This window comes from Vicugna pacos, chromosome 16 (assembly GCF_048564905.1).
Source record: "Vicugna pacos chromosome 16, VicPac4, whole genome shotgun sequence".
Lineage (NCBI taxonomy): Eukaryota > Metazoa > Chordata > Mammalia > Artiodactyla > Camelidae > Vicugna > Vicugna pacos.
Window position 1 is genome coordinate 42,215,185 of NC_133002.1, and position 27,133 is coordinate 42,242,317.

The following is a 27,133-nucleotide window of genomic DNA, read 5'->3' on the forward strand; positions in this document are numbered from 1 at the left end:
TAGCATTTGAGACTAATAAAGAATTGTGCAAATTTGAGGTAGTGTGACATAAAAAATATTACCTAAGCCTCACTCTGTGTACCAACTTTGAAATAATGGGAACACCCCCAAATAGGAACCTGGAGCTACTTGGAATCCTGGTCCACACTTTGGGAAGCCCAGCAACATGAGGGTCTTTATCCTTGGTTTCTTGTCAGCTCTGTCTTTGTGTCCTCCTCTCTGGTTGACATCAACCCCCCACTCATTACAGAGTCTGAGCGGGCATGGGGACTTTCTGTTCTCATGACCTAATGGTGTGACCCAAGTGCCTAGTACTGCACCTGGCCCAGAGCAGGTGCTCAGCAAACAGCTGTCATCATTCTCCTCGTTGTTGTTGTCATTGTTATTGATCATTCAGAATTTCTTTTACTCACTAATGTTCCTTAACCATCACTGGCTTACTAAATGTGACTGATTAATGACTTTCGTCGCAGGAGTGGAAGAACCTTGCAGCTGACGGAGGTGGCACTGTCATTACATACTCACTTGAAATCATGCAGCCACGGGCCTGTGCTGGGTGAGGCAGGAAGTGGGGAGGTTTGGTGCTGGGCTGAGCTGGAGGGAGCTGAGCAGCACATGGCTCCACCCTGCCAAGGGCCCTCGTGCAGGGAAGACCCTGCATGGCCGTGCTGGGCAGAAGCATGTGACTCTCTGGAAGTGTTCACCCCAGTCCTCTGCAGACGCAGTCTCACACGCAACACTTGCTGGGGGCTAGTGGGGAGGAGCCCCTATTTTCCGAGCTGCTTTATCCTGTAAGTTGAATCACACTAAGTAAACCCCTGAGTCCAACTAGCACAGTTATCTGACTCACTGACTTTCACACCGCAGGCTGTCACCGATGCATAAGTGAATTGTGAAATCAGTTGAAAGGCCATGAGCAGCACTAAAACACAAAATACTCTTTTTTTAATATACATAGAATAGGAAAAAATCAGAATGCAAAATCAGAGTTTGTTTTAGAAACTCTTGGTGTCCATATAGTATGTGGTGCTGATTTGTGACATAAAATGTAGCTCACAGCCCAAGCACAGTGTGATCAATAAAGTCCTCAGTGGAAAGGAAGCATCTTCTTTTTGATACTCACTAGCAGCATGGCTGTGGGGCAGGGCCTTTGCCCTTTCTCTTTCTCCATTTCCTTAATATAAACAAATGACTATAGTTTCTCCCAGTTACAATTCTATGAGGTTTGGATAAAGGGAATAGAATGTGGGGGCCTGAAAACCAGCAGGATGACAAGGGAAGTTTTCCTGACACTTTCTAGGAAGGACTCATATATTCTACCTTCCAACAACTTTGAGTGAGGCTGGTCCTCAAACCCTAGAACTATGTGGCCTTCCCTACCCCAGAACCTCCAAGAAGGCCGCTGGCCCGGCCTGGCCTGATGGCCACCACCAGCAGGAACAGGTAACAACCCAAACCTCTCCCCCTCCCCCTTCTTTCTTTAAAGGACTAGGAAAAGCAGAGGCATCTGTGCCTGTCCCATTCCAACTCAGCTTTGGCTGGGAAGTAGTTTTGCTGGTAAATAAATTCGGGTGAAGCATTACGATAAATATTCTTCCCGTCTCTTGTGCTTTCTTCACTGGAAACTGAAGAGATTGAAATAGATGAGCTCTAAGGTCTCCTCTAGTTCTAAAATCCTACGTTAAAAATTACCAGACTAATAAGCAAGATTACACTGTATAGCACAGGGAAATATACACAAAATGTTATGATAAATCACAAAGAAAAAAACGTGACAATGAGTGTGTGTATATGTCCATAAATGACTGAAAAATTGTGCTGAACACTGGAATTTGACCCAACATTGTAAAATGATTATAAATCAATAAAAAATGTTAAAAAAATAAAAAATAAAGGTATTTGGGCTCATTTAAAAAAAAAAGTATCTAGCAGAAACCTAAGCGTGGTTTTAAAGCCAAGAATAACAGTAGGATGCCTATCATTATGGTCACTATTGATCACTGTTGAGGAGGTCCTCGTCAATGCAGTAAGAAAAATACGGGAAAGGAAGAGACAAGCATGTTTGCATATGAAATGATGGACAACCTTTAGGCTGGAAGCAATATAAGAATTCAGGAAGATGCTACATACAAAATCAGGAGATCAACATATAATCCTCAAAAACTTTCCTCTATAACACAAATAACTAAGAAATAGAAGAAATAGCCCATTAAAATACCAATAAAACTGCATAAAGTACCTAGGGATAAACTTAGCCGAGAATGCATAAGACCTATGTGATGAAAACATTAAAACTCTTCTAAAGGACATTAAAGTAAAAAATGTGTATATAGCATGAGATACCATCTTCCTAGAATGTTGTAAAGATATCAGTTGTCCTCAAATTAACCCACAAATTCAATGCAATCCTATATCAATCCAAGATAAATATTCAACAAATTCTGGCCATTTGACATTTGGTAGAGAAATTGTGCAAGAATAGTTATGAAATCTATGAAAAAGATGATGAAAGAGCAGGAGCTTACCCTACCATTTATAAAACATGTTCCAGAGCAACTGGAATTAGGCAGTGTGGTGCCGGTACTGGTATAGGAAAAGGTAACTGGGTCAATAGAACAGAGTCCAGATAAAGACAGTATTTTTAGATTAGTGAAGAAAGAATGAACCAATCAGTAGAAAATTTTGAAACAATTCGATTTTCATGCAGGGGAAAGAAGTTCGATCCCCTACCTCAACTACACTAAAAAACAAAGCAAGTTCTAGATAGATTATAAAAGCACTAGAAGAAAATATCAGAGACTATTTTTATGCCACGAGGTGACAAAGGCCTGGCTGACAAAACCCACTCACCATGAAGACGGGCTGATGTGGGGACAGACTGTCAACAGACGGCTACTCTTCCGAGCCCCTGCCCTCTCCTCCCCTGGATTGTCCGTCTTCTTCCTGTTCATTTCTAACACTCTTTACAATAAATAAATATTGACTTTCATTGATTTTCAGTGTTTCAAGCACTTCCCACTGTTTTTGTCTCTAAGGGGACGAGACAGAAGAGTGGAGTAAGGAGCTCAGGCTTTAAAGTCAGCTGAAACTGGATTCTGCTTTTGGTTTTGTCACTGGGGCCTTAAGTTGATGTCCTACATCAATGAAACAAGGATGGTACTACCATCTTCACAGGACCGTGGGGGTTAAATCAGGAAATATATGGAAGATTCTTTGTCCTGTGCTTGGCATAGGTCGGTGCTAAGTTGGTGTCACAGACGAGGTGGTCAAATCTGCCAAAGGTTTCTGCCTGTGGCATCAGGCTCTGAAAGCCCTTTTCCACCACACGATTATAAACATATTGCTTCTATTTTCTTCTAATACTTTTATGAGTTCTTTTCTTTCATGTTTATAGAGATATGTTTAAGATGAGAAATGGGGACCTGCTATTATCTTTCCCCCAAATAGGCAGATGTTCTACTACCAGGAGGCCTGTTCTGGAGAAGAGCTTGGCACAGGCTAGCTTCATATAGGTCTCAGAGCAGACCATTTTAAAAGTCCAGATCACATGGGAAATGAGGCTTCTCATGTCATCTTTGGGGATGGAGGACCATAGTTGCTGGGTTACCTGAATTTCAAACTGATCACCCAAGGATGAAAGCCCTGGGAAAGTGAAGCCGGTGGGTTTAGGGGGTAATTCGGTGCCCACGTTGTGGTATTCTCATTGTGTTTCGTGGGTGTGTTGAACAGTTGGCACAAAGTTGCCTGCAGTAACAGAATATGTGCTGGGAACATCCGTACCGACAGTGACTTCAGAGATAGCTCCTTCCGGCAGTCACCTTTCCCGTAGTAGGGTCTGAAGGAGAAAATAATTCTGGAGAAGGATTTTCCTGAGAAGTCAGTTCTCCTGAAGTTGAAATAGCTCCTCGTGAAGGAGAATTTATGAGGCTTCTCACTGCAGAGGATGAAGGCCTGCTTGGAGATACTCCCCTGAGTAGCCCTTTCCCTCTCAAGTTGTGATTCCTTTTGGCCTTGAATAATTGTGGATCACACGAGAGCGAGTATCAAGGAAGAAGTTTTTTTTTGGGGGGGGGACGTGACGTTGGCTTAGAAATCTCCATATTTCTAACTGTAGCATCTGCATCTACTAAAACAGTGTAGGATAAGTCTTTTGCTTTGTGTTTAACGTCAGATTTAGGAGGGGTGGAAGCAGAAGGCAGGGAAGAACAGACTGCTGCCTTATGTTCATTTGTAAATGAAGGCGGGAGGAGCTTCCCACTGACTTCCTGGGCCTCTGCATCATTGAAGCTGCTCTAGCTTTCTTGGGGACGGCCTCCTGAGCTCTTCCTTGTCAGTGTTCTCCATAGGTGGCTGAGCATTCTGTTTTCTCTGACACATCAATTCTTTGACATGTGTTTTGATGATGCCCCCTGGGCCCTTGAGGACCCTGTCCACTCCCCACAGCCTTTCCCCTACACTCTCAGTCTTTGCTGGGCTGTTTTCCTGTGGTTGGGCCATTTCCAATTTCTTTTGAAAGATCTGCCATTTAAATTCGGGACCTAAAGTGTGGGCATGTACAAGCATGCCAGTTTCTTCTTTGTTTTTAACCTCATCAATTTTTTTTTGTTTTTTGCATTTCTGAATCGAACCATTTTTTCAGAAGATAGAGTCTCTTCAGTTTATTTTTATAAGGTGAATTGTTGGATTCATGTTTAACAGAATAGTTCCTTGTGTTCTTTTCCCCAAATAACCCAGGGGCTTATCTCCATCTTGTTCATTTGAAAAAAGAAGTTTACTGAATGGTAAAAATGCTGTTTCTACATCTTCTAGATTTCCCTCTGAGAAATAAGGCAGTATGTAACTTACTGCACTGACAACATCACTTTCATCATTAAAGTCTGGCTGCTCATACATGGAGGCTGGCAGGCTGACACTACGTGTGTCCAAGGACACCTTCTCTGGCTCAATAATCAGCTTGGTGCTGGTGCTCTGCTTCCAGGCTTGTAAAACCTTCATGAATGACCCTTCTGCATCCCCTGCTGCTGCTTCTTCATCTGTCAGAAAAGAAAAGACTGTTTTTGATAATTGAAGGCTATTGGACAGCTTTTTGTCAGTCCACAGCCACATATCACAGCCAAATAAATTAGAAATCAGCAAATGTCCGAGTGCCACTTAGAGAGGAGAAAAAGAAACTTCACAACAAGAGGTGAAAAAGATATCTTTTGAAAAAGTGGCTCTCTACTCAGAAAATTCCATGGTGTGAAATAGAATGACAGTGTTTAGGATTATTCCACTGGTTCCCAGGGGCCAACTGCCCAGTACTCAAGAGAAGTCAAGGCTGGAAGACAACTGTTCCTGACTCAGCAGGACGCTCTGCAGACCCACTGTGACTCCTCTCATTCATACACCCCAGCCCGTCCTGCCTCAGATGCAGAGGAGTGAGGCTTCCTCTCTCCACCTCCTCAGCATGCTCATGTTCCTGCTCCCATCACAGATTATCACAACACCCGCTGCTAACAGGTCCTCACCTGGATGTGGCCTTTTCCACCTACCACCAATGCCTCTCCTTGGTCCTGCTCTCGTATATCCCAGCCCCCATAACAGAAGGCTCTACACAGAGAGAAACACTAAGTCCCCGCTGGCTCTCTGCTAAACATTTGGGCAGGGATCTGGGGTGTAGGTTAAGAGATTTGCCAGGCTGTATGCTATTGTGGAATATTCAAGAAATCAATGGAATAATACTTGGAAGTCCTAAAATGCAGAAGGGAAAAAGCAATTTTTGTCAGATTCCTACTTTGCTGTCATTTCATTTCACTCCTAGTATTTCCAGCTTTACCTGGGGACCCATCGAAAGCTTCTAACTGTGTTAAGGTCAGGTGTACCACTGTGCAGCTGGGTCTCTCTTCCAGAAGGATTTAAAGTGTTTTTGGTGGTGGTGGTTAGGGTCAGAGGAGGAGGTGAAGAAAAGAGGAACAAGAGCTCGCAGACAGCCCCAAACTGGGGACAGAAGATCTAGGCACTAGGCCACAGCACTTAACACCTCTGATCTTCCTTTTGCTCACCGTAAAAGGAGAGGGATTAAAAATGCCTGTTCTGCCAACTTCTGGGGGAGAAGGGAGTAATATAATTGGTTAAAAAAAAAGTTTGGAAAATAAGCAACATTTTTATGTAAGTAGCAAAATGTTATTATTTATAAGGTGCTCCAGATCATTGATAGAGACCAGTATTCAAGCTGTTCTGTGCATGAAAGCACATTTTGGAAGTCACCAAGTTAAGTGTCAATAAATCTAACGTACAGAAAAATCCATGAAAGCATCTGAGTGTTTTGTGTATAGAAATGCTTGAGATTCAGAGCAAGTTCAGAGCTGGACAGTCTAAGAATAAAAGAGCCACCCCATCCACTGGAAGGGCTAGATAGCAGCTTCTGGTTATGGAACCAGAAACTCTCAGGCTCCAAATAAAACATAAACACCACCACTTGTATTCTTTTATAAAATTGAAAAAACAAACAAAATAAACAAAAATATATTTACACCTACCCTATAAGACAAAGGGTACTTGAGACCTAATGGACATTAAATCAGTTTACAAACCATGATGCACTATATGAATAAGTTCTCATTTGGGGGTAATGCATCAAGCAGAGAGCACAGTATACAATATGTGGCCCTGAATGGTAATTTCCTTCCTGCTTTCATGCCTTTCTCTTGTTCCTCTATGTATGTGAATCAGTTACATTATTAAGCTAACAGTAACTGAGGTATTATGAGCTTAATAATGTAACTGAGAATCTGACTTTTAGCAAGGGAGTAGTTCTTAGAAATTTAGGGAGTTGAAACTCTGAATGAATGAATAAAAATAGTTCAATTACATCATTAGTTTAAAATTTTTGTCATCACTGATTAAAAGTAAAAATTTTTTTAAAAAGTAAAAATTTGTCATCAGGCAATGCAGACTCACCACAACGTGTGGTGTTTGTCAGGCAGTCCCTGTCACAGTGCAGCTTGACTGTCTTGCAGACAACTTCAATAGTATTTTTAAATTGGCAGAGGCAGCAGGTCCTATGGCTAGGTAAGATCCTATAAATGAAAACAGAATTAAATTAGTGGTAAAGGAGTGACTTGAGTAGGGAGGCAGGTCAAGGCCACCACAGGGCAGTGCAAAAATAAGTCCTTGGGGCACATGGCCTGGAGAATTGGACAGGGACCAGTTGACCAACTGTTGCTTTTAACTGTTGTAAATAAATACAGAGGACACAAGTGCCCAACAGAAGGGTAAGGATGGCAGTGGGTGACGGTGTGCCTAGGAAAAAGATGATAGGGATTATAATTGGGTGACACTGATCTGTAGTTTAATTCAGAAGTATCTCCTCCCAACACAAAAAGCACTGTCCATTAAAAAAAAAAAAAGACAAATAAGACATGGTCACATTTAAGAATTTCTGCCCTGTGAAAGACACTCTTGAGAGAATAAAAGATAAATCACAGAATACTTAGCAAATTACATATTGAATAAAGGACTGTTTCCAGAATATATAAAGAACTCTCAAAACTCAATAAAAATATAGACAAAAAAATTCAAAGATATATAGATGGAAAAGAAGCATGTGAAAAGATGTTTGACATGATTAATTGTTAGAGATGCTACACTGAGATGCCACTATATAACTATCAAATTATCTAAAGTTAAAAACAATGATCATATAGCTGAAAAATTGTGCTCTACACTGGAATTTGACACAACATTGTAAAATGACTATAACTCAATAAAAAATGTTTAAAAAATGATCATAGCAAGTGTAGGCAAAATGTGAAAAAAAAAATGGAACTCTCATACACTGCTAGTAGAGATGTAAAATGGCTGAACAACTATGGAAAATAGTTTTTTAATTTAAATGTACACCTACCAATGATCCAGCCATCCTATTGGCAGGTATTTACCCAACAGAAATGGAAGTATACATACATACCTACTAGAGATATTAAAATTTTTCTTAAAAACTGAAATATAAGGATCAGGTGAAGCTGTGGAGCAAGTGCAACTCTCGTGCACTGCTAGTGGGAATGCAAAGTGGTACCGTCACTGTAGAAAACAGTTAAGCGGCTTCTTAAAAAGTTAAGCATGCACTCAGCATAGGATGCAGCACTCTCATCCTTGGGTATTTTGTCCCAAAGAAATGAAAACATATATTCACACAGAATGTATGTTTACACTTACGTGAGTGTTTTTAGTAGCTTTATTCACAATAGCCAAAAAACTAGAAACAAGTCAAATGTTCATCCACTGATGAATGCACAAACAAACTGTATATCCACACAACTGGAATACTACTCAGCAATAAAAAGAAATGAATTACTGACAGGTGCAACAACATGGATAATCTCCAAAGAGACTGGCTAAGTGAAAGAAGCCAAAAATAAAAGGCCACATACCCTATGATTTAACTTATAAGGCATTCTGGAATGGGCAAAGTTATAGGGACAAAAATCAGACTGGTGGTTGCCAGGGCTAGTGGTGGGAGGAGGGGACTGACTACAGAGGAACATGAGGTGACTTTTGGGGCTGCAGAAGTTTTCTATATCTCAGATGTGGGGGTGGCTATATAACTACATGTTTGTCAAAACACAGCAAACTGTGTATTTTAAGAGAGTGGATTTTATTACATGAAAATTATGAAACTTATACATCAATAAACCTGACTTAAGAAAATAATACAACAAACCTATAAAAAACAACTGAAAATAAACGTAATAAAAATCAACTTACAGTTTTTCCAATTCAAGGGCCATCATGGGGATTCTTTCAATTGTTGTGAGATGTGTGTTTTTCCCAGGTCTCTGAAGGAAAAGCCCAAACAGGCATGATATAAACCCAAAGACAAAAATTCTACCTTTAAAAAGATAACTAATATGTGATTATTTCAAGTATGGCTTCTTACTTGCCATAGACAATAATTCCAGGGAGCTCTTATTGAAGAAATTTAAATTTATTTGCATCATTAAATTAACGACCTTGGTGCTGAACAGGACTTTTTTTTTTTAACATTTTTTATTGATTTATAATCATTTTACAGTGTTGTGTCAAATTCCAGTGTTCAGCACAATTTTTCAGTCATTCATGGACGTATACACACTCATTGTCACATTTTTTTCTCTGTGATTTATCATAACATTTTGTGTATATTTCCCTGTGCTATACAGTGTAATCTTGTTTATCTATTCTACAATTTTGAAATCCCAGTCTATCCCTTCCCACCCTCTACCCCCCTGGTAACCACAAGTCTGTATTCTCTGTCCATGAGTCTATTTCTGTCCTGAACAGGACTTTTTTTTTTTTAACCATTATCCTAACTCTCACACTCAACTGCATCCAATTCTCTTGATTACTTTTTTTTTTAATATAACGTACACCTTATTCCTTTTTGCTTTCTGGGATAAATCATATTTTTACATGTTTCATCTCTATACGTGTTCTTCAACACTGCTTTCTTCCTCTGCTGGCTGTCTTACCCATATACATTCTTTCTTAATCCTTTTCTTTGCCAATAACTCATACCTCAATAACCCAGTTAAAATTTAAATTATGACTTTTTAGCCAAAATCCTCAATCTCTGATGAAAGTAAAAAAAGAGCAGAAATCAACTCAAGAGCCATAAGACTGTTGCAATACTTACAAATATCTTAATGCTGGCAATTTAAAAAGATAAGTATCTTCAACTGTTTTCAAAGGATTATGACAGAATTTTGAAGAATGGAATGGCATTAAAATTATCTGCAAAATAACATCCATTAAAGTTTATATTCATTTTTTTGATATAGAACTCGAAGCTAAAAAAAAAAATTCTGAATCTACCTATAAGTCACCCTTAGAATTTGTAAAGCACTCTTCATTTGGGAACTACCCAGGTGTCTAGATGATAAAGTGGATAACAGAAAGAGAAAAAGAAAAAAAGTGGATAGCAAAGAAAAAAATATGCCAAAAACCCTAGAAGGAACTATGCTGGTAGGAAGCCGTTCCTCTGTAAGAAATACTATTTCTAGTATCCTCCATAATTCAAGGCATTTTTCTTTCATCTCTAGAAATTTTTAAAATTTCATGTTTTAAACTACCCAGTTAAACACTAAAGTAGGACCAATCCCTTGGTTCTGGAGCTGAAGAAGAGAAAAATACAAGAGGAGCTGGGGAGAGCCACGCTCCCACTGCACACTCCCATATGTGTTCTTGTATCACAGCCTTTGCTACCTTATGTGGAATCACCTGCTTGCTTGTCAGTCTCTTGGATTGTCAGCTCCATGAGAGCAGGGACTACATTTTATTGTCATTGTCATCTCAGTGCCTGACACAGTGCCTAATATTTACTAGGTACTTAATAAATATTTGTTGCATAAATAACATTTTGTTTATATATCAACAAAGTGACAAATTCATTTTCTGGAACAAATTTTTATTCCAAAATTCTGGAAAAGATTTTCTTCTCAATTCTTTAAAACAAACAAGAAAAAGAAAAATTTTTTGTATACCCAAAGAAACAGGAAGAAAGAAAAGAAAATCTGCCTTTAGGTTAATTAGTGAATCATTAATGTACTTTTACAGAATATTATAAAGATTATCACAAATAATACCCTTTGGATTGCCAGCTATCTATGATCAACATTTAATATTTAATCCTCACAGTAACCTTATGTGATAGATATTATTATTATCCCATTTTACAGATGAGGAAACCAAGGCACAGAGAAGTTGTGTAACTTGTCCTAAGGCATCAAGCTAGTAAGAAGCAGAGCTGGAACCTGAACTCTGTTCTGACTCCAAAGCCTGTGTTTAACCTGAATTAAAAAAAAAAAAAAAAAAAGGAGTGTGTTTAAAATAACTATTACTTTAACCTTAAGTCTGAGGGCACTAAATATAGAAATACTTTTTCAAATTTCATTTCCCCATCTGGGAGAGCCTCAATGAGAATAACATTATTCTTTTTTATTTCATTTCTTCAATTATCTCCCATGATTAAATATTTAATTGGCCTATGGTCATTGAGGCTTTAGAGATTTTAAACCATGTTGCAGGCTAATCAGTAAAAACGGTGGAGTGAGGACATCTGAAAATTCATCCCTCCATAAAAACAACAACTGGCAAAAATGGTCAGAATCAACTTTCTCAGAACTCTGGAAATTTAACCAACTGGCTTGTAGCAATCTGGGGAGCAATTTATTTAAGAAAAACAAATTAACATCTGTAAGGACAGTGAGATCTGTATTGCTTTAGCTTGTCCTAGACCATGACAGTGATAGCCTTGAAAAATAGCCCACATCCTAATAACCAAAAACTTCCCCAACTTGGGAAAGGAAACAGTTACCCACATCCAGGAAGCGCAGAGAGTTCCACACAGGATCAACCCAAAGAGGAACACACCAAGGCACACAGTAATCAAAGCGACAAAAATTAAGGATGAGGAGGAAATATTAAACCTAGCAGTACCCATACATCCTCTGAGAATAAATAAATAAGTTGAATTACCTCCCACCACCAAAAAAACCCCCCAAAAAACCCCAAAGTTAAAAATGGTGCTTTATTAATTAATTAGCTCTGGCTGGTCTTTGAGGTGGACCTCAGATTCAAAATAGACTCTAGCACACCTCTAACTTGTTCACCTGGTGTTTGTCAATAACATAGAGGTTTCATTCAAGAAACCTACTGAGTTATAATTACCTGAAACCCAGTGATGAATCAAGGTTTTGTGGGGCTTAAAATTCATCTATGTTGGAAAAATCCTAATTAAAAACATGCAAAGTTATAAACACAAAAACTGCTAGGATCCCTCCCAAGACCTTGGAAGGGACCTAGGCAAGTAGGGAGTCCTGCAGCTTCAGCTTCATTTAATTCATGACAAATTCACCTCAGCTGGGGCCCTTTTCCAGACTTATTTAATGCAGAGGACAGTATTATCTCAACTTATAAATACCTCAGTAATATTTCATTATAGGCAACAAAATGACAACTCAAGGGGTGGCACCATCTAGACTTTCTAGATTTGGCACAAAACAAAGGAGGAGCCCAGCCACCAACACACACTTACTGTATTCTGACAACCTTTTGAAAGTAACTGTGAATGAATTTTAGGAATACAGTGTTAACTTATTTCCAACACCAGCTCTGATTCTTCCATTAACTTTTTCTGCCATTTAAGATGAACACAGAAATTCAAGAGGAACAGGCTCGTGTCTCTTCCATGACCATCTTTTCTAGGCCACCACCCATTTTCTACTTCGTTGCCCCTCTACCTTGTTACCCTGCTGCAGAGATGTTAGCATGGCTCTCCTAAGTTTTCCCATCAATTTTCTTCCAGTATGAAAGTTTCTTGGGGACAAAGTCTTTGGCCTATTCTTCTTTGTAACCCCAGCACTTAGTGCAGGGCAGACACACAGCACGCATGGCACTCAGTGAATATTTTTGAATAAATTAATTTTTATCAACTGTGATTCCACAATTCTTTCCCCCTGGGTCGCCTACATAACCATAATGAAACTCAGATTCTTATAAGGGATTCTTGGTGTTATAAAGTGTTTAGAAAAGGTCATAAGTTTAAGACATGGTACTGATGCTACTAAAATCTCTTAGTGGAGGGACCTAATGAGCCCACTCTCTGGCAAGAGAAAAACTGACCCTCTGTTCTCTTTCCACAAGTTAGGCACAAGCAAACTGATGAAGAGGGGAGGGAGATGCCACTGGTAGGCATCTGCAGAACTGTTAATCCAGCTCTAGACACACCCTCAACACCTTCATTAACCCAAAGTGAACTGTGTGAAACTGGATTTCTGAACTACAAGACAAATAGGAGAGTCTTTTCCAAAGCCTGATTTAGAGGAGGCTCTTCACCTCAAGTCTAAAATCCCCTTCAGGCCACTGAACCTACCCGCTGTGATCTGCTTGTGACATGGAGAAATCACAGAATTTTCAAGATTCTGAAAAACCCACACTTCTTATTAGTAGTAGTCAGGAAAGAAAGTACATAGAATTAGGTGATAGCAATGTGTCTTCTGTATATTTTTCACACTACAGCTTAACAGAAACATCCACACCTCAAAGGTTCCTACCAGCCACATATAATTCACTTCAGACATATATACTTTTTGAAAAATAATGTTTTGGGTGGTTGGAGTGAGAGATGCCCAGTGGTGGGTGTTCAGGAATTCTTTATGCTTTACCATTTAAAAGAAGCTAATAGCTGAGAAAGCACCCATACCTTTTGCTCCCTGTAGAATTTTGGGCTAAACTTAGTTCTTTGCAGCTCTGTGCTGCATACATTTTAAGCAGTTAGGAATTTTGCACATGAGCAGGAATTAAATTCAAAAGTGGAATTTCAAGTACCATTCGCATATTGGAGCAACAACAATGGGATTCCATGACAATGCTAATTTGAGTGTTTCTGTTGGGTGACTTTTATTTTATTGCTCGTGCCAAAGATCAGTACTATGAAAAGCAAAGTGAACTCTGAACAATCATTTTCACTGAAGAAAAATTTTAAAGTTATAGAGAATCAGAATTAAAGCCAGATCTAAAACTTTCTCACACCAGGAAAATATCTAAACCACGCATGAACTAACATTTAAGAAACATCCATTAACTTTTGACTACAGTTATGGTCTAAGGCAACCTTCTGAATTTCACATTCATCCTTGATATTATCTATTTTCACAATTACCCCTCTCTGTAACTTCTAGGAAACTGACAGGGCTCAGGGTTTTTTGTTTGTTTGTTTGACTTAACGTATAATGCAAACAGTAGGCCATTCTGAAAGTGATTTACCCTCCTTCCTCTGCTTTCTTTCTCTCCAAAGCACTTATGAATATTTCATATTATATCTATTATATTTATATATTTATTTTTATGTATTTTTTAACCCCCTGAGAACTGCGCTGTTTGGTCTCTTTTGTTCTTGAGCCTGTATCCCTGGCATGTAAAACAGTCCCTGGCACACACTGGATCCTCCATAAATATTTGTTGGATGAATTCAGAAAGTGACAGGTTACCAACTATCAGATACTGTTATTTCAAACAAATCTTCCATTTATTATCTACTTATAGCTTTACAGAAATGTCTTTCTTCACCCATACATTTGTGACTCAATCTTTTGAGACAAGAATCCTTTGAGAATTTCATAAATATAATGGCCCTTTTCCCTAGAAAACTGCACTTTCTTCAATACATGCAAAAATGTGCATGCAATTTCCATTTGTGGATCATCATTTTAGGGCAGAGGTTTGTGAACAGAGTGGACTGAATTCAGAGGCCCAAACTTGGAAGGGAAATAAAATTACTTCTCCATTTTCACAAATCTCTAATTAAAACTAGCAATTCCTTCTGTTCTGAGTGCCGGCAACAAACCACAGGAGATTAGCAGTACAGTTAACTTGGTTCCCAACAGAAGTCACAGATCACTCCATATCACATGTTTGTTGCAGGTATCTTGAAATATCATTTATTCTCACCACTGTCTTGGAGTTATAATAGTTATTAGACTTACAACTATTCTTGTTATTTAATGTGTTAAGAGAAGCCTGTTCATTTCTATATCGCTAATTTTTAAAATATTCTGAAAATGATTTCAGTGTAATCAGTTTCCTTTGTTTTTCTGTATATATATTAATTTATTTTACATTTAATAACATTATCCTAAGAACATAAGCTTATGCAGATCGCCAAAGAGATATATGTGGTGGGGGTACGGGATTAAGAAATCCTGCTGTCGGTAGCCACTGACTCTAAGTTAGGAACCTCTGCTAATAAAGTATAAAACTCAAGCTGCCTTAGAAATTTTCAATCCTTACCAGACCCATGTTATACTGTATTAACTGAAATACATGCTTTAGAAAAATTGGTTTTTTAATTTTGATTTACTTTTCTTAAATATGTAATACATATTCACATGGCTCAGAATTCCAAACGTATATAGTACACGATCCAAAGTTTTCCCCTTACCTCTGTCCCTCAGTCTACCATTCAATTTTCCTCCCCAGAGAAAACTAGTATTATCTATTTCTTGTGCCAAATGACTTTCATTTTTCTTACAAGCCTGGGAAATAAAACCTCCAAGTCAGATACTGTCATGAGAAATATAAACCATATATAGTATTGAAGAAATCTGTAAATTTAAAAAACAAAAACAAAAAACTGCCTGGTTCTAGCATTTTTTTCCTTATCAGTAACTTATCAGATTAAGGGGGCATCTCTTTAAGGGTACTCATAATCTCTACTTTAAGATTACTATGACTATTATTACCTTTATTATTAATTTGGAAGTTATATTTATGATTTGTCTATTCAGGTTGAACAAATAATACAAACTGCCATGAAAAATGCCAGTTAATTGCTTTGAATGTAATTTTCCCCCTAAAATCACTTATTTTATCTAACCTGACTTATCTACAAATCAATTTAAAAAGAAAAAAAACAGAAAAGTGGGTAAAGGACAGACAATTCAGAGATGAAATACAAATGTCCAGCAAACATATAAAGATATTTAAATTCACAGCTTCAGAAAAATTCAAATTCACATGGGACCCCTTTTATTGACCCTTCAGATCAGCCAAAAACTTGGAGAATATCCAGCAGTGGAAGGCTGTGGGGAGGTAAAGGTTGTCAGGGAGTGCTGACTGGAGTGTAAACTGGCACAACTTGCTTGAGGGCAATTAGAAGTTTATATCTACATACTTTTCACCCCAACAATCCCATTTCTAGGCATCTATTCTATGGAAAAACCTGACAGGCTCACAAAGATGCATGTGCAAGGATGTTCATTGCAGCAATGTTTGTAACAAGAAAACTAGATGCAATCTAAACATCCTTCAATACAAACATTATTAAATTGATACACCCATACTATGGAATATTATGCAGGAGTTTAAATGAATGGGGCAACCCTCTACATACTGGGAAAGAAAGAAACTTAAGATGTATCATGACGTTAAAGAATCAAGTTACAGGATGTTATCATTTACGTAAAAAAGGATAAGAAAGGCACATGACAAACTTATTTTATCTGTAAATATGTATGTAGCCAAATACATGGAAAAGAGTCTGGAAGTTTTACTAAACTCAAAATTGTGTGAGTGGGGGATTAAGGCACAAGAAGGGTTTTCATTATACCTGTTATTTCATTTTTATATATTGAGAATATAATCATGTATTACTGGTATAATGGAAAGGAAGTTTAAATTGGTTCTTGCTTATTTGAATGAGGGCCTGCCAAGTTTAATTTTTTAAATAAATATAGAATTTCAATCAATAGGTTGGTTTGGAATATGAAGGGGGAAATACTGTTGACCTCGAAATTCTGGACCAAGAAAATCTGACAAGGCAGTTAGTGTTTCGTATGCATATTCGGAGAGAATATACCCACAGTTTCTCAGTCCAGTAGTAAGGCTTCCCTGTATACTCGTCAATATAAGAAATAGTTCCCTTGGAAATCTCTGTGAAGGAACACAGTTCATATCCTTAAATAGGTAGGAAAAGAATGAGCAGAGTAAGTGAGAGACTCACAGCAACCTTGTGGGGAATACTCAAATGCAGAAGAGACCAACTTTCTAACTCCCACAGCTTCTCAGCTTCCCAGTGGGCACAATTCATAAATATATAATGTGAGGCCACTGGCACAAGCAATGAGGCATCTCCTCAGAACCTGAACATCCTATCTGTCCAATTTATTGGATACATATTGCCAATTGTTTTGAATGTAAGCCTTTTTTTCTCCCAAAGTCACTTATGTGTCTAAAATGACTCCTACAAATCAATGATAAAAATGGCAAAAATGTATCATCATCAGCAAGTAAAGAAATCTTATGCTAGGTAACACCAAAGCTTTGGCTCAGTGCCCTCTAAATCTCTCAAGGTATTGGAAGGATAAGGGCAGTTAGAAATTAGACTAATATGGAAATACGTCTTAGACATACCGCATAAGGAAAAGCACAGGTCACCGAGAAATGAGTAAAGTTATTACCTCATTAGGGGAAAAAATGCAAAGGGAATGGCCTGGAAGGAAAGACACACATCAAAATAGTAGCATAGTTATCTTACGGGTGGGAGGGAGGGTGGGGAGAGAATTTCACATTTTATCCTGTACATACTTCTATGACACTTTCTTTTACATAGTGAGAATGTATCCATGAATTACACATGTTTAAAAGAAGCTGTTAAATGCTTGAGGTTCAGTTTCAACCACTAACCGTGGATGGCTTTGAATCTTTACCTTTAGCTTTGTCCTCTTCCCTCAGCAACGACGATCTGGCTTATATGCACATTTTTCAGGAGGATCAGAACAGTCAAAACAGATACTGGTCTGCCCACCTCCCTATGGGACATTTCCACTCAAACAGAAGCCTTCTGGTTGCTTTATATTCATCAATAAAACTGAACCCATGTCCCTCAAAGTGGCTCTCCTTCCCAATTGTATGTCCACCTGTTGTACCACCAGCCTTCTCCTCATCAACATATTTGATTTTTCTCTTTCCTGTACACCTCATCCCCTGACTCTAGGCAGTTAGTAAACCTTGTCAGTTTTCCCTTTGTCATGCTTTTAGGATTTCCTTCTCCTCCTGTCACAACCACGCTAATTCAGCCCGTTCTCACTTTCCTCCTAGGTTTTGCTACAGCATTCTGTTTGGTCTCCCTGAATCCAACCTTCCTCTCTAGATCACACTACATATGGAATCTAAAATAAACTTCTTGTTTTCATCATTTCTCTCTTTTCCTTGAAAACTTTCAATGGCTCCCCACATCTTATAGCATATTTTTCAAACCCTCATTTGTGACAGTCAAGGTTTTTCATAGGATATCTTTATTGCTGCCTAACCCAGTTCTTCACAATTAGACTGATCTCTTAAATCCTCGTGATTCCTGCAGCCACACCTTTCCCTAGACTCTATTCCCTATTTTTACTCTAACAAATCACAGCCAGTGTTTAAGTTCCAGTGAAAGTTTTAGCTTATCCATGCAGTTTCCCCTGACCTCCACACCCCAGTGATTCCAGGTTCTGGTTAATTACAGCGCCTCTCTGTATCTTTTAATACTCAATTACACATCACCTATCTTTTAAGGTGTATCCCCTTTCTTCCCACCTATCACTGTGATGTTCTGGAGACAATGCCATACTTCTGTGGCTCCCACAGTACTTAGCCTTGGGTTGGGCATCAAATGGGTGCTATACATAGAAATCCAGGGGGTAAAGATGAGTTCTTAGTGTAATTGAGGGATCAAATAATAATAATGGCTAACACTCAGATATATGCTAGGCACTGACGTAAAAGCTTTACACGTATTAACTCATCTAAATCTCACAATAATCCTATGAGATGGTTGGTGACTATGATAATCCCTACTTTCCAGATGAGGAAACTGAGTCACAAAGCTAATAAATGGCAGATCTGGATTCAAACCCAGGTAGTCTGACTCCAGAATCTCTACTCTTAACCACTTTGTTGAATTACCACCAATGATATGGGGAGAGGTATGGGTTGCTGCAATGAGGATGGAGCAAAAATGGGAGAAGAGAAGATGTTAAAAAATTAAATAATGGACTAAAAAATGGAGTAAGAAAAAGAGTAGGGACAATTCAAAAGACTGGAGAAGAAGGAACGATAGTAAGAAGGCGAATGAAGATAAGAAATTTCTTATAAGACAAAAGGTAAAAACAAAGTCAGTCAGTGTGAACTGGGGAGATGAGGAAGACCCAGGAAGACCTCAAAGAAAGGCTGCCAGGTCAGGCATGATGCAGAGAACAAACAAGGAAAAGCAATACTTACAGGATGGTGAAGGTGCCATTGTAGCTGTTGGGCTCTGGCACAGGCACTCTGCAGTGCCTCTCCTTTGGGCTGAGACCAACGCAGGACAAGGTCTCAGTACTGCAGATGCAGAGCTCACAGACGTTCACGCTTGTGGGAGCACTCTGTTCCAGTTGCTCCTTTTCTGAGGTGTATGTTATAGCATGCACCACCGAAGGATCAGTTGAAACAGGTGTCTTCGATGACCCTGGGTGCCGAGTTATGGTAACTTCCAGGCCTACAGCTGTAACTGTGATTCAAGTCAGGAGTGGGTGTGCAAGCGCCACCTCAGGAGAAGGAGCTGTAGTCTTCTGAAGGACTGTAGAATGTTCAGCCTTCATGACAGGTTCTGCAATCACACTGGATTCTCCAGTTACAGTCACTTCCATGTCCACAGTGTCAACTGTGACTGGAGTGATGCTTGAAGGGGCAAATGTCCCATCAGGGTGTTTTGGAGGGGGAGATGTGGAGTGTTCAGCCTTCATAGTAGGTTCTGAAGTCACGGTTAGCTAAAGGTCTATGTGATGATGTGTGATGCTGGACGGTGTTGGGTGCTGTCCTTGACCCTTCCTTGGAGTTGGAATGGTCACCTCCTGATGGGGTGGATATTGAAAGACAACCTCCTTTGTTGGCTCTGGAGGCTGAGTTGGGTTATTTCTTGGTCGGAGAAGGTTCAACCTCCACAATGGATGTTGTTAATGTAAGTTCCAGGTCCACAGTGTGAACTGTGATTCGAGTGATGCTTGAAGGGGCGAGTGTCACCTTAGTGTATTTTGGAGGGGAGATGTAGAGTGTTCCGCCTCCACATGAGGTCCTGAAGTCACGGTTATCTCCAGGTCTAGGTGATGAGGTATGATGCTGGACGGTGTTGGGTGCTGACCTTGACCCTTCCTTGGAGTTGGAATGACCACCTCCTGATGGGGTGGATATTGAACAACAACCGCCATTGGTGGCTCTGGAGGCTGAGTTGGGTTCTCTTGCTTAGTCGGAGAAGGTTCAACCTCCACAATGGATGCTTGTTGATGTAAGTTCCAGGTCCACAGTGTGAACTGTGATTCGAGTGACGCTTGAAAGGGCAAGTGTCCCCTCAGGGTGTTTTTGAGGGGAGATGTAGAGTGTTCAGCCTCCCCACTAGGTTCTGAAGTCACGGTTATCTCCTGGTCTAGGTGATGAGGTGTGATGCTGGACGGTGTTGGGTGCTGACCTTGACCTTTCCTTGGAGTTGGAATGGTCACCTCTTGATGGAGTGGATATTGAATGACAACCTCCTTTGCTAGCTCTGGAGGCTGGTTGGAGAATGTTGAATGCCCACAATGGATGCTCGTTACCGTATGTTCGACGTCCACAGTGTGAACTGTGACTAGAGTGATGCTTGAAGGGGCAAGTGTCCCAACAGGGTGTTTTGGAAGGGGAGATGTAGAGTGTTCAGCCTCCACACTAGGTTCTGAAGTCACGGTTATCTCCAGGCCTAGGTGATGATGTGTGTTTTTGGATTGTGTTTGGTGCTGACCTTGACCCTTCCTTGGAGTTGGAATTGTCACCTCCTGATGGAGTGGATTTTGAAAGTCAACCTCCTTTGGTGGCTCTAGAGGCTGAGCTGGGGTCTCTTGCTTGGTTGGAGAATGTTCAACGTCCAGAATGGATGCTCGTTACTGTATGTTCCAGGTCCACCATGTGAACTGAAACTGAAGTGATGCTTGAAGCGGCGAGTGTCACCTTACTGTGTCTTGTAGGGGGAGATGTAGAGTGTTCAGCCTCTGTAGTAGGTTCTGAAGTCATGGTTAGCTCCAGGTCTACATGATGAGATTTCACGCTTGATGCTGTTAGGGTCTGACCCTGACCCTTAATTTGAGTTGGAACAGTCACCTCGTGATAGGGTGGATATTGAACAACAACCTCCTTTGTTGGTTCTGGAGGCTCAGTTGGGTTCTCTTGCTTCGTCGGAGAAGGTTCACGTCCACACTGGTTGCTCCAGTTTCAGTAACTTCCAGATCCACAGTGTGAAATGTGACTAGAGTGATGCTTGAAGGGGCAAGTGTCCTCTGAGGGTGTTTGGAGGGGGAGATGTAGAGTGTTCCTCCTCCATAGTGGGTTCTGGAGTTACAGTAAGCCCCTGGCCCAAAGGTTTATCTGTGACACTAGGTGACATTACATGCTAAGTGTGATCCTGAACTGGTGTGGGAACTGTCACCTCCTGATACAATGAAGGCTGATGGGGCTCTGGAGGCCAAGTTAGGTTCCCCTGCATAGTAGGAGAAGGTTAAGCCTCTTTATTAGGCTCTGGACTTAATGTAAGTCCCAGGTACGGAGGTTGAACTGTGACCTCAGTCATGGCTGGATGCTGAGCCAGCACCTGCTCTGCCTGTGGAGGTGTCACCTCCAGGTATGCTGGAGATGTCATCTGCTGCAGGGCTGCAGAGTGTCCAGCCTCTGTAAGAGGCTATGGAGTCACAGTACACCCCAAGTCCGAAGGTTTATCAGTGACACTGGGCGAGCTGGAATGCTGAGGTTGATTCTGTCCTGGTGTTCCAGTTGTCATCTCAACCTTCTTAGGTGGCTCTGGAGGCTGATCTGGGGCCTCCTCCAGGACCAAAGAAAGCCGTGGCCCCTCAGGGCAATCTGCAGCCTGAGCTGTGGCCTCTTGTTGGCCTGGAGAAGATTCAACCTTCCCAGAGGGGTTCTGGAAATGGAGAAAGAGGCTTGGACTGGATTGGAGAAAATTTAGCCTGCTCAGGGGGAAACAGGAACTGAGGAGAGCCCTCCTGCTGCTCTGGAGAACTTCCAGCCTCCTTAGCAGGCTCTGGAGTGATGATAACTGCGAGATCCAGGGGTTTTTCTGTGGTACTAGGCATCACTGGATGCTGAGCTTCACCCGGATCTGCAGGTGAGAACATCACCTCGTTATGTACTGGACATTGAGCTGCGGCAGTTGTAGAGGTCTCTGGAGGCTGAGTTGGGGGCTCAAGCTGGACTGGAGAAGGTTCACCATTTCCTGAGGGGGCTGGAGGCTGATCCGGAGCCTCCTGCTGGAAAAATAATGGATCCAACTGCTCAGGAAACCCTGCAGATGGAGCTGAGGCCTCTTGTTGGGGCAAAGAAGGTTCAGCTTCACTTGTGGGCCCCGGAGTTATGGTGAGTGCAAGGTCCACAGGTTTAACAGTGACACTGGGTCCCTGCAGAGACTGAGCTTGATCCTGGCCTGGAGGAGAAGCTGTTGTCACATCATGCTCTGGAGAATGAGCTGCAGAGGGTTTGGCCTCAGCAGGAGACTCTGGACGCTGAGCTGTGCTTTCCTGCTGGGTTGCAGAAGGTTCTATCTCTGCTGGAGACTGAGTTGGGGTCTCCTGCTGTGTTGAAAAGGGCATGACTTCCCCATTAGGCTCATAAGGCTGAGCCGGTTGTCTCCATTCCCCTGGAGAAGGCTCAGCTTCCTCAGGCGGCTCTGGAGGCTGACCGGTGGCAGCCTGCTCAAGTGAAGATTCAACCTCCTCTGGCCTCTCTGGAGGCTCAGAAGGGGCCTCCTGCTGAACTGGAGAAGTTTCAACCTCATTAGTGACCTCTGGAGTTCCAGTAAGTGCCAGATCCAGAGGGTTAACAGTGACACTGTCCAGGGCTGACTGCTGAGCTTCATTCTCTTTGGGAACATTTACCTCTTGAGGCCTTAATGGTTCAACTAAAACCTCCTGAAGTCCTCCCTAGCCCCTGGGAACCTGAAGTGCCTACTTCCTCAGGGGCCTCTGAAGGCTGAGACAGAGCCCCCTGCTAAAGGGGAGGTGGCTCTATCTCTTCCGTGGTCTCTAGATGCTGAGCCTGGGCCTCTGCTGGGGTAGAAAAGGTTCAACCTTCTCAGGGGCCTCTTGCTGGGGTGGAGAGTCAACCTCCTTGGTGGGCTCTGGATGATGAGTTCAGGCCTCCGGCAGGGATGAAGAAATTTCAGCCTCCTCAGGGGGCTCTGGAGGTCAATCTGGGCTTCCCAGAACATCCAAAGGTAGATCTATGTCTATAGCTTTGGTGTTATTACCTTTGGGTCGAGGAGACAGAGCTGGGGCCTGATTCTGATCCCAGCCTAGCACTGGAACCTCCTCTGGGAGCTTTTGATGCTGGGTTAGCTTGTGATTCCCCTCTTGATGTGAGACAGCAACACCTCGATATGGCCCTGCGGGCAGCTCTCCATCTGAATGCACGTCCAGGTACGGAAGAAAAGTCTCAGCCGACATCTGGGTGACATAATTAAAGTCCCCCGACTCTGAGTTGGGGGTCCGCTGGACAGACTCCAGGGCTGAACTCCTTGGACCATAAGCCAGACTGGTTGTGAAGCAAAGAGCTGCAAGGACCAAAAACACTGGGGCAACATGATCCAAAGACGATTCTGGCACAGTGACCCAGGCCAGTGGGGCACTGGCCAGGCACACTGAATGGACACTGAAGTGAAATGGCAGCCTGGCTGCACATGTGCCCCTCCCCTGCCTCACACCCCACCCTTTAGTGACACCGCCTTTATTAGGTCAGGGTGGAGATCCAACCAGAGTCAGGCTTTTTCCCAGGGCCCAATCCATCTTTCCCCCAGCAAAGGTGACACTTATCTCCTGCCAGGCCCTCTCTCTAACCTGGGCCTGGCCCCTGGTACAATGAGGCAGGATTTGGGCTGCAGACCAGAGTGGCCCCGGACTCCAGCAGCGCAGGGGTGGGGGTGATGGTGGGGCAGAGCTTCCCAAGGAAGTCACCAGGGCCCAGCCTTCCAGAAAATTCAAAAGTGCTAGTCCAGCTCTGGCAATCTAAACTTCTCCTCCTCCAAACTGAAACCTGAGAGACATTCTTCCTCCCCCTGGCCACACTGCTTCGAAGAAAAGTAGCTGACCTACAAAATGAGCACCAGTTACAGCGGTGGGAGGGGAATACACCTTACACTTAGTTATTCTAAAATGTTCTCATGTCCTCTAAACTCTCAGGATCCATATCTGAATATAAAATTCACCACTCTGTTATTAGGGGTTACCACTGAGTCAGTGATGACTCCAAAATTTCTGCAGGAAGGGTTTTGGAGTGGGTGAGCAATTCATTCTGAGAAAGAGGGTCGGAAACCAAGTGAAGAGCCCTTTACATTAGCGTGGGAAAATCTCCCCATCCCACTTTGTCTCAGCACAGCCATTAGTCTAGAAAAAATTACAGTGCCACTTTTCAGAGGTCTACCCTGTGTGCACTCACAGAGAAGACACCTAGGATGTTAAAGTCAGCACGTTGTGGTGAGGGATAGCTCCGTGGTTAGTGTGTGTACCTGGCAAGTACGAGGTCCTGGGTTCAATCCCCAGTACCTCCATTAAAAATAAATAAACAGTAGGGAAGGGGGTGGGAAGGGATACGTTGGGAGTTGGAGATTTGCAGATACTAACTACTATGTACAAAATAGATAAGCAAGTTTATACTGTACAGCACAGGGAACTATATTCAGTATCTTCTAGTAATTTATGGCTAAAAAGAATATGAAAACGAAAATATGTATGTTCCAATATGATGAAAGTACAGTGCTGTACACCAGGAATTGACACAATACTGTAAACTGACTATACTTCAATAAAAATACATTTCTAAGAAACAGAATATATGTAACTAAATAAATAAAAACCGAATTACCTCCTCCCTCTCAAAAAGTAAATTCAGCATGTCAAATAATTTTAAGTACTGCAACTAGCACCCAGTTTATTCCTTCACAGTCCTTATAATCATCTCTTTAATTTTAGCCCTGTTTAACTGTCTGGCACACCCTCTGGCCATAGAGTTCCATGGAGTAGGAGCTTGATCTTATTCCCAGCGTCAAGCACATAATGGTTTTTAAATGGAATTGATTCCAAGATTGGCCGATGAGGAATGGGTCTGTTGTTATACTCAGCTTTCTGAAAACTTCAGTATCGATACTGAATCCCTTCCTCTCACATTTCACAAGAAGCTAGACTTTATTTGTAAGTGGAAAGGGAAGAAAATAACAGGAAGTGGAGGCAAGAGGAAGAAGAAATGAAGAATTCTGAAGTGAGGAGAGGAATTCTGGAGTGACTCCACCACAGGCCTGTCCCCTGCCTCATCCCAGGTGGCATCCTGTCATCCAGTAGGAGAGTGGCCGGCCCGCACAGTGCAGCCTTCATTTTACCCTGAGGAGAGAAAAGCCTGGTTCTTGCTTCCAGCTGACAAGCTGCTCCCCCGCCCACATGACCTGGAACTTAGTGAGGCTTCAGCACAGAGCGACACCCAGCATCCCCTTCATTCCCAGCAGTCTAATCTGTCCTCCTTTGGCCCCTCTGATTCTTCCTTTCAATTCCCTTATCCGTGTTGTTTGCCCTCTTCCCCCATTCAGTTTGCTTCCATATATATTTTTTAATAGATATACTGAGGATTGAATGCAGGACCTCCTGCATGCTAAGCATACACTCTACCACTGAGCTCTACACTCCCCACCACAGGCTTTTAAAATTTTATTATTTTATTATTATTATTTGCTTCCACATTTTCGAATCCTTATCTCCCTCTGAAGGAGGAGAGCACTGTTACAGGGCTGAGAGTTACTAAAAAAAAAAAAAAAATCCCAGAGGCAGCAGATCTTAGGAAATCAATGCTGGCATAAAAGAAATGGGGCAGCAGGCCCCTCAGTAGTGGAAGAGTCTGGGGGAGTAATCAGAGAGCTTCCCAATAGACAAGGGTCTTTGCTTCCTGTGGTTGACGAAATGCATACCTGCTGGTGGCTACACAGCATGTTAAGGTTCTTACAGATATTCATTCATCAACATATAAGTATTGAGCACCAGCTGTATGCTAGGTACTGGACTAGATGCTGGTGACATGGAAAATCAAAATGACTCCAACCCTCCAAGGGCTTCCAGAGAGCCAAGTGTAAATAGGTTATCTTAGTCACTCTGTGTTCATCGGTGTTGGAGGGGTGGTTGTTCTGGAAGGGTCTCTTCTTTAAAAAGCTTTATATTCCCAAAGCTAGCATGCAGGATGGACTGGGGGAAGGTACATCAGCAGCATTCTTGACTGTCTTCACCAGAGAAAGGAATGATGGTGAAAGTCTCACTTCTGAGGCTTGTGCCATCCATGAAGTCTTCCTGGAAGGGGCCAGGGAGACATCAACATCCCTGATCAGTTACCATCCGCACGCCAGGGCCACTGCCCTTTGGTTTGTTTCCCTTACTCCCCCTTTTCCCGTTTATCTCAGCATCTTTCTCCCCACCTTATCCCTGCCCCACCCACCCACTTGCCACCCTGCCATGCAGGCCCCAGCATGGGAGGAAAAGAGCTCCCAGCTCTAGGCCCCTGCCCCTACCAGGGCTTCACTTACTTCCTGTCCCACCTCCCATCCTCCCCTGCCCACTTCACACACCCCACACAAACACAACACACAGACACACACCCACTTCCCAGACCTTTCTCCTGACTTCAGTATACAGGCAGTAGGGCTGGTTGACTGCAGAGGAGTAGAAGAGACTGGATGGGCTGGAGGGGCAGAAATAAGGCTTCAGAATAAAGCGTGTGTGTGTGTGTGTGTGTGTGTGTGTGTGTGTGTGTGTGTCTCCCCGGAATGCGCCCTGAATGTCAGTCTGGAACATGCTGTCACATGCTGGTCCCGCAGCTCACAGCTCAGGCTGGGGCTGGGTGGAGTCACCACCACAGCAGCGGGAACTACTGGGCTAAGAGCTCTGCCTCCCAGACCAAGGGGTTCTCTGCACATTTATTAAGCACCTATTATTGCCTGGTAGTCACTTTTTATTCATTTGCAGGATACAGAAAAGAATCAGAAAGTGATGTTTACTAGAATCAGTTGTCTGTATAGCAGATGTGGTCTCATGGGGCAAGGAGGTGCCCAGGGAGAGGGATGGGGTTACTGTGGCCACAGTCTCCTGTGTAGCTGAACTTGAAGGAAAAGGCCACAAGACCATCTTACCCAATCCCCTGCCTCCAAGCCTTTACAGGCAAGGATTTCTCTGTTTGACAAATCTCCAGGAAAAGAGATTCTCCGGCCTCCCTTACATGACTACTCTTTTCTCCTTATTCTAGCACTGGTAAATTCCTTCTGGAGTCTAGCCTCAGTTTGCATCCCTGTGGTTTAAACTCATTTCTCTTGCCCGAAGTTCTGAAACAGAGTCCTTAGGACCCCAAGAACACATATGGTTGATTCAACCTTGCAGCTTTCTGGGGGCCTCAGAGTAAAGAAGGAAAGAGCAGCAGGTGGCCCCTCCCAAGTCATCCCAGAGACAAGAGCTACTGGCAAATAGAGGTTCAACGAGGGGAGCGGGTGGGGGGTGGGGAGGTGCTTCCTGGGGAAGGTGAAAAGGCAGCCAGGCTGCCCTCCTCT

General features: G+C 42.1%; 1 protein-coding gene across 1 annotated transcript; it reads right to left on the minus strand.

The window, feature by feature from the left end:
• Positions 1-2,828: 2,828 nt before the first annotated feature.
• On the minus strand, positions 2,829-24,419 carry LOC116283678 (leucine-rich repeat-containing protein 37A2-like). Its single transcript, XM_072939088.1, is given in 10 exon segments — positions 2,829-3,815; positions 3,817-4,045; positions 4,683-5,033; positions 6,940-7,058; positions 8,746-8,814; positions 9,653-9,750; positions 18,068-18,173; positions 18,775-19,046; positions 19,554-20,437; positions 22,763-24,419. Coding segments are annotated over 10 exon segments (2,802 nt in total). The 5' UTR covers positions 23,010-24,419; the 3' UTR covers positions 2,829-3,388.
• Between the last annotated feature and the right edge of the window lie 2,714 nt (positions 24,420-27,133).